The sequence below is a fragment of the Tachysurus fulvidraco genome, chromosome 1 (genome assembly GCF_022655615.1).
Source record: "Tachysurus fulvidraco isolate hzauxx_2018 chromosome 1, HZAU_PFXX_2.0, whole genome shotgun sequence".
Taxonomy (NCBI): domain Eukaryota; kingdom Metazoa; phylum Chordata; class Actinopteri; order Siluriformes; family Bagridae; genus Tachysurus; species Tachysurus fulvidraco.
In genome coordinates this window covers 33,419,963-33,433,382 of record NC_062518.1, presented here as the reverse complement: position 1 = coordinate 33,433,382, position 13,420 = coordinate 33,419,963, and the positions used below count along the sequence as shown (strand labels likewise).

At 37.5% G+C, this 13,420-nt stretch overlaps 2 protein-coding genes across 3 annotated transcripts in view; one reads left to right on the top strand and one right to left on the bottom strand.

The window, feature by feature from the left end:
- Positions 1–2,316, bottom strand: part of tbc1d19 (TBC1 domain family, member 19) — a 28,902-nt gene extending 26,586 nt beyond the window's left edge. Inside the window, exons 1-3 of one of the 2 annotated variants that reach the window (XM_027134511.2) lie at positions 2,041–2,316; positions 1,841–1,913; positions 1,680–1,725 (exon numbers count right to left, since the gene is read on the bottom strand). In XM_027134511.2, coding sequence (XP_026990312.1) covers positions 1,680–1,725; positions 1,841–1,913; positions 2,041–2,148 — 227 coding nt within the window. In that variant the 5' untranslated portion in view covers positions 2,149–2,316. The remainder of the gene's footprint in view (positions 1–1,679; positions 1,726–1,840; positions 1,914–2,040) is intronic. The other variant, XM_027134510.2, reaches the window with a different exon arrangement.
- A 3,401-nt stretch (positions 2,317–5,717) lies between these two features.
- On the top strand, positions 5,718–13,032 carry cckar (cholecystokinin A receptor). The gene is made up of 5 exons (XM_027134372.2): positions 5,718–6,250; positions 7,258–7,509; positions 8,405–8,666; positions 8,881–9,008; positions 10,743–13,032. Exons 1-5 carry the CDS (start codon positions 6,109–6,111, stop codon positions 11,354–11,356), a joined length of 1,398 nt encoding a protein of 465 aa, XP_026990173.1. The 5' UTR covers positions 5,718–6,108; the 3' UTR covers positions 11,357–13,032.
- The last annotated feature ends 388 nt before the right edge of the window (positions 13,033–13,420 follow it).

The following is a 13,420-nucleotide window of genomic DNA, read 5'->3' as shown; positions in this document are numbered from 1 at the left end:
GTAGGAAATGATGCTCTATTTGGATTAAATAACATAATTAGATAACTAGGACTACTCTGCTTGGCCAGAAATACACAGACACCTAATCTTGTTGAACATCCCATTCCAGATTTAGTCCCTCTGTACTGTTCTAATGCCCTCCATGCTTTTCTCTTCCTTAGATATTGGAATGTGGCTGTGGGAATCTGGGATTCGGTCATGAATTCTAGAGAGGTTTGTACAGGACACTTGATTTCTTCCACACCAGCCTTGGCAAACTAGGCCTTCATGGAGCTCTCTTTGTGCACAGGTGCATTGTCATGCTGGAACAGGCTTTGGCGTATTAGTTAGTCCCAGTTCAGTCAGGACCACTTGTGTCAAAATAAAGACAATTCTTTGAAATATTTAAAAAATTTTATTTGCAAGCTTATGAAATTTACATTTGGCGGTATGGCTCTGTTCTGAATTCCCCTTCCTTTTCATGAGCTCCATGAAAGCTAGTCAGGGAACAGCAGCAGCTTCGTGGGGGGACAATCTCCCATTAACTGGGAAAGCAGCCAGACAAAATCCCCCCCCCATTTAGAACAGAGCCTGCATCAGTGACAACAGAATGACACTGATTAGGTTAAACACAGTTCCAAGGAGGAGCTAGGGGGGGAGGTGGGTTGCAGCAATGCAGAGGAAACAGCCAAGCAGACAGACTGAAAAAAGCATTTAAATAGAGCGCCCTGTTTGAAATGGACCAATAGCGTGCTTAGGAATCAGATCAGCTGATGGGCGGGGTTAGAAAATTGACATCAGCTGATAGCCGAGCTTGACTGTCAGCCTGCCTGAACTGACGCTGAACGCTATATTTAAGGAAAATATTAATATTACAGCATACAAATATATTCTTAACAATTGTGCACTTCAATATTAATAACAATAATTATCCATATATTATGTTTGTTATGTTAGCTAGCAGGCCTGATTTTTTGCAGTTACCAAATGCTCAGACAAAAAAAAAAAAAACCACCCTCTCATCTCTTTCTCAATCTTAATCACTCACTGGCAGCTCAAAAGTATCAAAAGCCATGAATTTGATTGTATGGTTAGTTTTAGTGCCTGTAATGTTATGTGTATCTTTTAATTTCTTATCTTTATGTCAAGCGCTTTGAGATGCTACTTTTATAGGTGCTATACAAAATAAAACTATTGATTATGATGATGATGATTATTATTATTATTATTATTATTATTATTATGAATTAAGTGTTTTCAAGTATAATCCAAGATCAACTGCCCTATGTTCTAAAAATCATAAACCCAAACAGCTTGGATAAGTCAGTATTCTGTCTGTAAATAACAAAGTGTACTGTAATAAGTGGTTCTTCGCTTGAGTTCCATAAAACCACTTATTTCTCATTTTAACTACTTCTTATCATTCCAATCCTGCTCATGAAACTGCCATGAAACTCCACCAAACTGCCACTGTTGGGCCCCTGAGCAAGGCCCTTAACCCTCAATTGCTAAACCTCAATATAAAAATGAGATAATGTAAGTCGTTCTGGATAATAAGGCAATAAGGATAAATAGACTGGTTATGAGGACTAATTTTTATATATATATATATATATATATATATATATATATATATATACACACATACATACATACATACACACACACACACACACACACACACACACACTTCAACTTACATGTGCAATTCTCTGCACACTGCATTTTGTAACTTCTTTTCCCAACCTAACACAGAGAGGGGAAACAATTAGCTTCATAAAGTGGAAAAAAATCTCTGCATCATTTTTGTAGTGACTGTCAGTGCAGCACCCGGATGATGAACCCGGTGCACCCTGTGTACCTGAAGCTCTAAGGAAATTCCGAACGTCTTCTTTTAAAGATTCTAGTTTTATCTCCGGCCTGTGTAAACATTCCTGTGACAAAAAAAAAAAAAACAAGAAGTCACGTATCAGTGAATAGTTTTATTTACTGTACGACAGTTGACAAACACCTAAACACTAAGAAACGGAGTGATAGCTCAGGATGTGCTAACCTACTCACTTTGGCTTGTTTCTCCAGCTGGGAGTGTAAATGTGTTCCTCTGAGCCGCTGAACAACTTGAGCGATGGTTACGGATATCTCTGTTCCTCCGTCCATCTTAATAAACATTAATAGTCAGAACCTCACTGATTATTGGAGCGTCATTTTGTAGCGCAACATCTAATCATGAAACGCCGCATATTAGCAACTGACGAGCGCATGCGCGTGGAAACAAGGACCCCGAAACACGGTTCCTACCTCCAGCTTCTTTCATACATACATCATTCAGAAAGTACCACATTTAATTACCACAAAAAAGATGTATTCGTTCGTTCTAATGCCCCATTTCTATGATTAAAGTTGTACAAGAAAAAGTATTTGTCAGTTTGTAAACAATATTATTATTACTGTTGTGTTTTGAAGTATTTGCCTAGTATTGTTGCCATATCTGTAGAATAAACCCCATTCAGTGCAGATTTATTTATGAAGGTTATTTAAATGTGTACAATAATATTTTGTCTAATGACTGGAGTTTTCTATTTCTGAGCTTTCTTCAGCAGACCACATGAAATAAATCAGCAATAAAGTTTATAGTACTTGGGGTTTTTTTTTGTTGTTGTTGTTGTTTTTTTTGAGTTATTGATGTTTGGATTAAACCCTATTTAATTCAAGTGGCCGTTAAAAACAACTACTAAAACTCATAAACATAATGTCATAAATAATAGCTTTGCAAACATAGGTCATAATTTTCACCTTGGGATCTGCTTTGAAAATCCCAGACCTGACTACACTTCACAGACCCCTTCACTTTTCACCTGTTATACATGTTATATGGCATAATGCCTTTGAAATTGTAAATGAATCGAAGTGATATAATTCAGTTGAATTTGATTTGTATGGTACTTTACAGTACAGTAACAATTCTTGTCTGAAAAGATGAAAAAAAATATATATTTATACAAGAAATTATACAAGAAAAGTGGTGCTATGCAAATAGTAATGCCATATTGTTATCTGGGGGAAAGTGGCTTAGAGATTAGACTATTTGCTTTACACCTCTAAAGTTGGGGTATTTATTCCCACCTTGTGCTTCAGGGTTTCCACTGGGAAAGACATGCATTGTAGGCGTGTGTGCGTGTGTGTGTGTGTGTGTGTGTGTGTGTGTGTGTGTGTGTGTGTGTGTGTGTGTGTGTGTGTGTGTGTGTGTGTGTGTGTGTGTGTGTGTGTGTGTGTGTGATTGCACACATGCAGTGCCCTACCTTGTGCCCTAAGTTTCCTGGGATAAACTCAATTCTCAATGGTACCCTGTGGAGAATAACCCTTTGCCCTGGTACAGAAAATGAATATTCTTTATTAATACCAAGCAAGCATTGACATTATCAATTATTTTAACACAGCATTCAAATGATTCAATAGGCTCTCTATCAGCTAATTAGCAATGTTACTGGAAGCATAACAGATAGAAAGTGTCAGATTAAATTTTTTTCTCATTCAAGGGATAAAATTGGAGTTAAATCTTGTTCTCAAATTAACTCATTCAATTTTTTGTAACTGTCTGCAAGGAAATGTGTAACAAACATTGCTGGGATTCATTTTTGCAATGATCAGCCTTTTAATGTGAGTGTTTTATGGTTTATAACAATTTTGACATATTTGACATAGATTTAACAAACTTCTGCCTTTATTGAGTAAACCAAAAATCATTTAGGGAATTACAATACTGTGTGAAAGCACATCTTTTTATGCTGACTCTTGACAATTGATAAAAGTAATTGTCCCAGGATAAACCACAAATCTGTATCTTATTTATCATTATTAGGCTTTTTTTTCTTCTTTAAGAATATTCTTCAATGGAATTATTTATGTAATGTATGTTGGCTCAGCACTTATACAAGCAGAAATATTTTTCTTCCATTCTACACCTATCAATTATCTGCTTCACATTCTCTTATCTTAGACTTGCCTAGTCTCACATAACAGAACTGCTTACTAATATTACTGCAGGCTTAAATGATGTATACAGTTGTTATGATTAAGTGATTTGCACCACAGGATGACGCTCACTCTCATGCATTAAAAAATGGTCCAGGCTGATTTCACAAATCATTAGCACTGCCTAGGAAATGGATAGAGGATACTGCAGGCTTTTAAACAGTGACACATTTGGATGATGTATCTTGGGAAAGCGTATAGGACTTAACTCAACGCTCTTAGAAAAGTTTCAGTTGGGTTCTATATAGAATCTAGTAATAGAGAAGGTTGTATTCCAAAAAGGTTATATAGTGATAACAAAGAGCTCTTTTTGGTACAAAAATGTTACTTGGTCTAAAATCTGCATTATGCATGTATTTTGTATTTTCATTATTCTGATATAGTTTATAATTTTTCTCTACAGAGCAACATAAAATTATATTGCATTCAGTATTTTTGCATAATTATTTTCACTTTTATTATTACAAGAAATTATAAATGAATGAATGAAGGGATTAAAAACGTTCTATATAGAACCTCTTCACAGACTACATAGAATCCTGCAGGCTTCATTTGATTGAAAAGAAACCCTTCAGAAGGGTTTTTATAGAACCATTTGAGTTCCAAATATGAAACACTTGAAAAAAATGTTCTATATAGAAACATTTCTATATAGAGAGTGTATTAAGATTATATATAGAATTGTTCCTGTTAGTGTATTAAATGCATTCTTAGCAAAGCTTCCACACTGGACCACCATAGAAAGGTAAAACCATTTAAATAACATTTGTTTCTGGAAGAGTTGTGTATCAAAATCAGTTATAAAGTATTATATTCTGTTGCATGTCTATTAGCTGATCCTACCTTGTATGTACACCCATTTGTCATTTTACCAGTTACACACAGCTGGTCACTTGCTGTAGATAATTAAGTACATAGTTTCTGCCTATAGCCCATCTGTCTCTCTGCCTCACTCCACCACATCTTTCTTGGAAAAAGACCACCATATTGCCACCACTAGTTATAATGGTGGAGCATACTGACAGTACTTAATATCCTACTGTGCTGAGAATCCAAATAATACATGCTGATGAACAAGTTAGAAAGAGACTGAGTTGTGCATTACAGCTAACAGACTAGTCAGTAATCATTTAATGAGCCTATAGCTTTACACACAATAATCATACATGGAATTTGCAGAAGCCTGTAATGGAGTCTTTTTAATAAGCTGAGATATAGTACATACATACAGAGTTTGTACATACAAATGTAAATGAAATGCAGGTTTTTTCTTTTGATAAAGTCAATACTGACAGTGTTTTTAAATACTGAAGGAAACCAGATAGACAAGGCAAAAAAAGAGTTAAACATTTAACTAAATTAATATATTCAGTACCCCTGCTGAAAAATAATACAGCTACAGTAGCTACTAAAAAAATGAAATGGACAAGCTGGTAGACCAAAAAATTTGATCAGCCATTTTCCAGTTTCAACGAAATTGATCAATAAATGGTTGAGATTTTTTTTAGATTTTTTTTTAAAACACTATCAATGGTCATTCAGAACCAATTACTTTTCTATCAGCAGGAAAAAATAATCAGAAGGATTTTGACCAGTTCTGAGTTTAGCCAGAAATCAAGCTGGATTTCACCTTATACTTTATATTTTTTTAAGCAAAGGCTGTTGCATTGTGTAGCTTTTGCATTTATTGATGTCTTAGAGCAAGCAGTAAAAGTTGATGTAGATGAGCTTCATGCACAGAGGAGTGAGAGCATTAAGACTCTTCAGTAAGGCGGGGTCTGTGGTGTCCTGCGTGCGCGCTGCTGAAGAGAGGAGATACTGTACAGCTGAACACTTCACCTCCTCCACTTTCACTTCTTTACTCCTGCACCCTTTAGCACATCCACACTCTCCTGTAGACCTCAAATTCCTTCTTTGCCAAACCTTATTTATGTCTGAGTACTTTTTAAAGAAATAAATCATGACCTGACCCAGAATACATGAAGAAATGATGATGGCACATCAGCAGTCTCTGTTCGACTGTTTTCCGTATTCCAGTTGATCCAGATTTATTTTCTCTGTCTCTCTCTTGAAATCTGGACAAGACCCTGACTCAACATGGAGACATTCACTTTACATGACATGCTTCATAACAACACGGATATTTACAAAATATTGTGTGAATTCGCCTTCAGGAACATATCCGAGTGCGAGAACGCCAGCGACCAGGTCACAACAACGGCAGCGCCGGAACCTAAAGGTAAGAAATTAAGCTTATTCTTTAAAGCTCAGTAGCCGATTTTGTAATATTATATCATTTAATCTTCTTTAAGACACGGACTTAATCCTCATTTCTTAACTTTGGGAAATAATTACGCATCCATGCGCATGCATCACCAAAATTACGCACTGATCTCCATTGCGCACCATCACAGGTCACTCCCGAGCGACTGGAACACGAGGTTCTTTAAAAATATATATTAAAAGTGCACAAATATAGGCAAAAGCCAGTCAACACATACAATGTATCCATTCATAAAATGTATAACGGAATATTTAAAAGCTAGAACACTTGTCCCAATAGGGTTTCAGGAGCCGTAAATCCAAATTTAAACTGCGCACGGAATGCAGTGTTTATGTAAAAAATGCTCTTTAATTTGAGAACCTTTAAGTATCCATTGGTTTTTTTCCGTGCTGAAAGTCGTTGAGATCTTTACAGGTTCTGCACAGGTTTCTCAGTCAGACAGGGCTTCAGGATGAACCTTTCTACTACAGAAAGAACCCTTCAAGAACTTAGTTTAGTGGCACAGAACAGATCACTGTGAGTTTGAATAATAATAATAATAATAATAATAATAATAATAATAATAATAATAATAATAATAATGATGCCTTAAAAGAAACCACAGTTTAAGTTTGTTTGTGTTTTTAGCATGTGGTTAGCAGATTTTACAATTGTTGGAGACACAGGGTTCCAATTAAAACCCTTTGAGGGAGCTTTAAACAAACAAACAAAAAAAAGGAAAAGAAAAGAAAAGAAATGAAAGAAAATGAGGAAATGCATTTCGTATTGAAAATTTGTAACATACTAATGAGCAATTGTATCATTAACATCAGGCCATTAAAAATGAGATTTTTTTCTTTCTTTCACATGAATTTCTAAAGTGTGTATATATTTCACGTCTACATTATATTGATCACATACAGCTGTATATGGTATAGAAAACATTATTTCACGAGTTCATTTTCACTGGTTTGGAATGGCAGATATAAACCAGACAGTGCGGATCATTCTCTACTGTGTGATCTTCCTGCTGAGTGTTCTGGGGAACAGCCTGATCATCACAGTGCTGGTGAGGAACCGGCGCATGCGGACCGTTACCAACCTCTTCCTGCTCTCTTTAGCTGTCAGTGACCTGATGCTATGCATCTTCTGCATGCCTTTCACCCTCATTCCCAACCTGATGAAGAACTTTGTCTTCGGTAGCGGCATTTGCAAAGTGGCCACCTACTTCATGGGTGAGTAGCGCTTATGGACGTGTTGTTAATTAAATATTCTGCATTCTGTGACTAACTGCAGTGTAGAGTTACAGCTGTTGCTCTGAGAATACTGCAGTTTGACAGGATGTATAAATCAAAGGAGGATCTGAGGTAACTGAAGAGTTTGGCAAGGGGGGAATCTGCTGTATACAAAGTTTCTTGAGAAGGGCTTTTGCACAGATGATGAAATATCTCTGTCATTATGTGGGCTGGTTTAACAAAGGGAGTTATTGGTAATTTTCAGGGGTCGTAACTATGCATTATCAAAGTAGTGCATTGCGTTCTTAACATTTGTGTGGTCAGTTCTATTGATAGTGATAAAGAACTTGATTTAAGAACATCACAACATATTCATGTTGAATTCTACAGCTCTATTATACGTACATGTAACATCTATTATCTAAAGTATGACACAAGTTTATGATAAAGCAGCCTAGATTTTCCAGCCACCTTGTTAGAACCATGTGGGACTGTCATGTCTGAGAGTTAACAGATCATTTTGTTGATCGTTCAGAAGAACTGCATCTTAGATCAGAGTTTGGCAAGTCTGAAATAAGTAATGTTAAATGTCAGAGGCTCTTAACATACCGAATGCAGCATACTTTTACCAACAGCTCAGAAGGTTATTGTAAGTTGAAGTAAAATGCTCGGAACATGTCTATACATGTTCAGTCTAAAATCAGATTAGTCTCGTTATATTCACATCCCTTCTGTGATTCCCAGTGTTAAAGGTCACAGAGAGCACCAGCAGCATATCAGAGATTTGGCTTTGAATCTTTTTTCTTATTTTTGTGAATATATTTAGAAGTGAGATAACTGGTTAATGTGCCTTAGTATTTCTGACCAAGAAATTTCTTACATTTGTAACACTCAGGTATCTCAGTAAGTGTGTCCACCTTCAACCTGGTGGCCATCTCTCTAGAGCGCTACAGCGCCATCTGTAATCCACTAACATCGCGCACGTGGCAAACCAAATCGCATGCCGCCAAGGTGATCAGCGCCACATGGCTGTTATCTTTCCTGCTCATGGTGCCGTACCCAATCTCCAGCACGCTCGTACCATACCGCCGCAACAACAACAGCACGGGCAACATGTGCCGCCACATCTGGCCCAGCGACATCATCCAGCAGTCATGGTAACATTTACTGACTCCCTCAGCCCTTATAGCACAGGTCTAAAGAGCTGATCATGATATAAAGTTACACCAGCTGCAGCCTCTATGTAGAGCTCATGCTGCTTGCATAATGTTTGTGTTTCAGACACAACATTAGGAACATTATACATTATACCCTGAAAGCGCATTGGAAAGTATTGATTCACTGGCCTGTGCAACTTTTCTTTTTTCTCAGGTACGTGTTCCTGTTATTGATCCTTATCCTGGTGCCAGGAATTGTGATGATGACAGCATATGGACTAATTTCTGTTGAGCTCTACAGAGGAATCAAGTTTGAAATGGCTAACAGAAAGGCAAGCCGAGGTAAACATCTGATTAATACAGGTTTATTATATATAATCCTTCCTCTTCGAACCTTTTTACATTTTTTATTTAAGCTAAGTTTCTGAAGCTTTAGACAGACAGACAGACAGACAGACAGACAGACAGACAGACAGACAGACAGACAGACAGATAGATAGATAGATAGATAGATAGATAGATAGATAGATAGATAGATAGATAGATAGATAGATAGATAGATAGATAGATAGATAGATAGATAGATATTTTTGTGGTGTTATTTAATGTAGTGATCAACCCTTATATTCAGCTATGGACTCCAAGTATGTTCACTTCTTGGACTATGTATTTTCCCCCATTATATGCAGATAATGTATAATATTATACAGTCACTGAGCACTTTATTAGGAACACGACTGTTATTTTGTGCCATGGTGTATTTTCATGTTGGATGTAGATATTAGAAGATGGTAAATTGTGTCTGTTTTTGCGAAGGAATGCACATGATCAGCAAAAATACTCAAATTGTCTGTAGCATTCAAATGATGAATAATTGCAATAAACAGACTCATAGTGTGCCAAGAAAACATTCCCCACACCATTACACCACCTCCACCAGCCTGCACTGTTGACACAAGGCAGGTTGGATTCATGGATTCATGCAGTCAAAGACAAATTCTGATCTATCATCTGTGTGCATCAGCAGATATCCAGATTCATCAGACTAGGCTACATTTTTCCAGTCTCCAGTTGTTCACTGTTGGTGAGCCTGTGCTCACTGCAGCATCAGCTGATTGTGCATTCTGAGATGATTTTCTGCTCAGCACAACAATAAGTGGTTAAGTATGGCAGTGTAGCCTTTCGGTCAGCTGAAACCATTCTGTCCATTCTCCAGTGATCTCTCTCATCAACAAGTTGTTTCCATCTGCAGAACTGATGATCACTGCAGGTTTTTGACTTTATTGGATCATTATGAGTTGACTCTCCATTCTAATGATTGATGTGAATATTACTTGAAGCTGCTGCATGATTTTAAGCACTGCACCGGTGCCACACGATCGGCTGATTTAGATAACAGCATGAATGAGTATGTATACAGATGCTCATTATAAAGTTATCCATACTACACATTTACATTAACCTACAAGTATCAATTTTTTATATCAAAACCATGTTTTCTTGATCACATTACCAATGCTTTAATTATTTTTAAGAATTATCAATGTGGGACTAACAAAACGGATGAAGCCACTTCAGAATGAGCAAACTAAGCTACTTTAGTGCGGGAGATTACTAAATGCACTTACCTAAACTTATAGGTTTATTTAAAACAATAAGTTTTTGGCTCTTTTCAAATGTAAAGTTACTATATATCTATATCTACAATATATCTATATGTATATATATATTTGAATTTGAATCTATATATATATATATATATATATATATATATATATATATATATATATATATATATATTTTTTTTTCTAAGCAATCCCACAGCATTCATCTAACAAACCTGCATTCAAATCTAAGGGTTTCTAATTTGAGATGAACTCGTTGTCATGTTCATAAAACCAGTTAATTTTTTTTTTTTTTTTTTGCAGAAAATGAAAAGAAAATGAATAAATAGTATCAGCTACCCAAGCAAACTTTTTCACATGATTTCATTTTACATTTTACATTTCCAAAGGTGCAGGCTTGTGTATCATGTTAAACATTAGCATTTTTGTACATTCCCTGCATGTTTCTCAGAGAGACAGAGCAGCACAGGAAGCCTGAAGCCCAGCGAGTGTGACGGCTGCTATCTTCAGGCCTCAAAGAAGAAGCGCTCAGACGCATCCACCAGTCAGCAATCGGCACTTCTTGCTTCCAACAGCAAAACCAAGCTAAACCGTGTGTGCAGCAACAGCCCCACAAACAACCTGATGGCCAAGAAGCGTGTGATCCGCATGCTGTTGGTCATTGTGGTGCTTTTCTTCCTCTGCTGGACGCCCGTGTTTGCGGCGAACGCCTGGCGGGCATTTGACAAACGTTCGGCTGACCGCCTGCTCTCTGGAGCTCCCATCTCCTTCATCCACCTGCTCTCATACACCTCTGCGTGCGTCAACCCAATTATATACTGCTTCATGAACAAGCGCTTTCGACAAGGAATGCTAGCCACCTTCTCCTGCTGCACAGGACACGTGGACAGAGAGGGCCGGGGCAGCGGGCGCCTCAGCGCTGGAGCAGCAGGAGGGGGATTAGGAGGAGGTGGTGCACTTGGAACTCTGGGATGCGCTGGAGGGGGCGGGAAGGAGAACACACAGTCCAGCAGGATGCTCACCGGGCTCACGCACAGCAGCATCCGTGGGTCAGCACAAGCATAGCAGAGTGAAACGAGGAGGAGAAATTTCACACTGCTGGATTCCTTTAATGATCATCTGCTCCGTGGTGCTTTCTGCAAAGATTTCTAAGATTGGAATGGGCAGAAAAAAAGTTGCCTACTGATTTTCAACCTTTTTCTAATGAGGACCCTTTTTCTTTATAATACTTTCAATCTAGGCAGCTCAACGGCAGTTTTCCTGAAATTTATTTTGAAACACTGCTCCCAAAACCCCAGAGCATTATCTGAGAACTCACTGATAAATGAGACATTAAGTCTGCATGCACTGCTGGACAAAAACACTGACAGACTGATGTTCCTGTCCAGTGTTTAAATTTGAATTCGTGTCACTGGTGAGTAAACAGATACATCAAATGGAGCATGACTGTGCATGGATTAGAGTCACTCCAGTCTGCATTAGGGCACTGACTCGTGCACGAGCCTTTTATGAAACACAGGAGTTGATGGATTGATTCTGGTTCATCTCCATCTACGTGCAGAAAGCGAGGAGAGGAGGTTCATTAAGGATAAGGAAATTTATCTGTTCATCAATACGGTTTTATCTTCTGCATAGTTTGATAGGTTTGAAACCTCTCATCTAGCAAAGATGACAAGATATGGAAAAAAGTTTGCAGCTTAATGGAGTTATGAAAGGAAAGTCTTAATACTTTCCTTAAATCCACTGGATGTATAAAATAGTTCACACTCCGATAAAGCAACTCCAGCCTGTTCTTTAGACCACACTAGTTGTTTCTAGCCCTTTGCAGATAATTTGCTGGTTTAGGGTTAGACAAACTCGAACTCGACAGAGACAAAACACAGATCATTTCATCTGACTTATCGTATTTTCACCACTAGTTGTGTTTCAGACTTCTGTGGCAAACACCAGGCTTTGCAAGGGATTGAGGTTGTCCAGATGCTCAGAAAAAACACACAGCTAACACTTTCCGAGACTGTACAGACCTCCAGCATAGCCGAACCTCGAGCAGTCCTTCAGAACGATGCCAAACGAACATACCCAGAAGTCAGTTTGAAGTCGTGTTGTGTACATAATATGAACCACGTATAATTTACTTCTTTGGGCCATTATTCAAATTGCAAGATTAAAAAAAACCAAACAAATATAAATTATGTTTGCATCTGTTTATATATAAATACACTGAATCATCTGGGCAAGCCTGCATACTTCTGTAGTTACAATCGATTGTCATTGCCACTCAAACATGTAGAAATGTGTAAATACAGCTTTGTACAGCTTCTGTGCTTATGGCGAATGTCAGAACAACACTACATCAAACCTTTTTTTTAGTCTCCCAAAGGTACACAGTGGATTCTTTATCCAAATACTGTGTGTTCTTTCAACCTGTACAGATTGTGCCTTTTATTTGATCGGTCGCTCTTTCTTATCTTCCCATGAGACTTTTCTCACCTGTCAGCAACATGAAAGCATCAAGCCAAGGCCTGTCACTAAAGCCTGGGCCAAAGGAAAATGTTGCATGTTGTATGACTTGCATTTCTGGATGAAATACTGTTTCATTTCTGCTTGTTGTTGTTGTTTTTTTGGTTCATTGTATGTAGACTGTGTGAAATATACTGCATTACTCCACACATTCAAGACAGTGTAATTGCTCATGAATGATTTTTGGTGGTGACTAAACACTGAACATAATAAAGGCTTGATTACACGTAAAGCCTCTGATATATATGTTAACCCAGCCTACGTTTTTTAACACAAACACTGTGCCTTAAAGCGCTTTTAACAATGTGCATGTTTTTATTTCAGGAAAAAAAAAATGACAGCAGATAGTAAATTTTCTTGGTAAATATTCAAAATCTTATTATATTCAGTAGAAGTATATATCTATTAGGACAGTATTCACAGCCTGATATCCAGCCTCCTACAAACTACTCATCAGCAATAAGGACAAACCTGATAGAAAGGCCAAAGTGTGGAGAAAGAAAGGATCTGCTCAAGATCCAGCACATAGCTAGTAATATGGCCTGGGCTAGCATGGCTGCTTCAAAACATTCTCACTAATCTTCATTAATGATAGACCTCATGATGATG

Bases quoted from the DNA above. Each gene is read 5' to 3' on its own strand.
- cckar (XM_027134372.2), top strand. From the start codon at position 6,109: ATGGAGACATTCACTTTACATGACATGCTTCATAACAACACGGATATT. The intron at 8,667-8,880 runs GTAACATTTACT...CTTTTTTCTCAG, and splicing joins GACATCATCCAGCAGTCATG to GTACGTGTTCCTGTTATTGA. The intron at 9,009-10,742 runs GTAAACATCTGA...CATGTTTCTCAG, and splicing joins TAACAGAAAGGCAAGCCGAG to AGAGACAGAGCAGCACAGGA.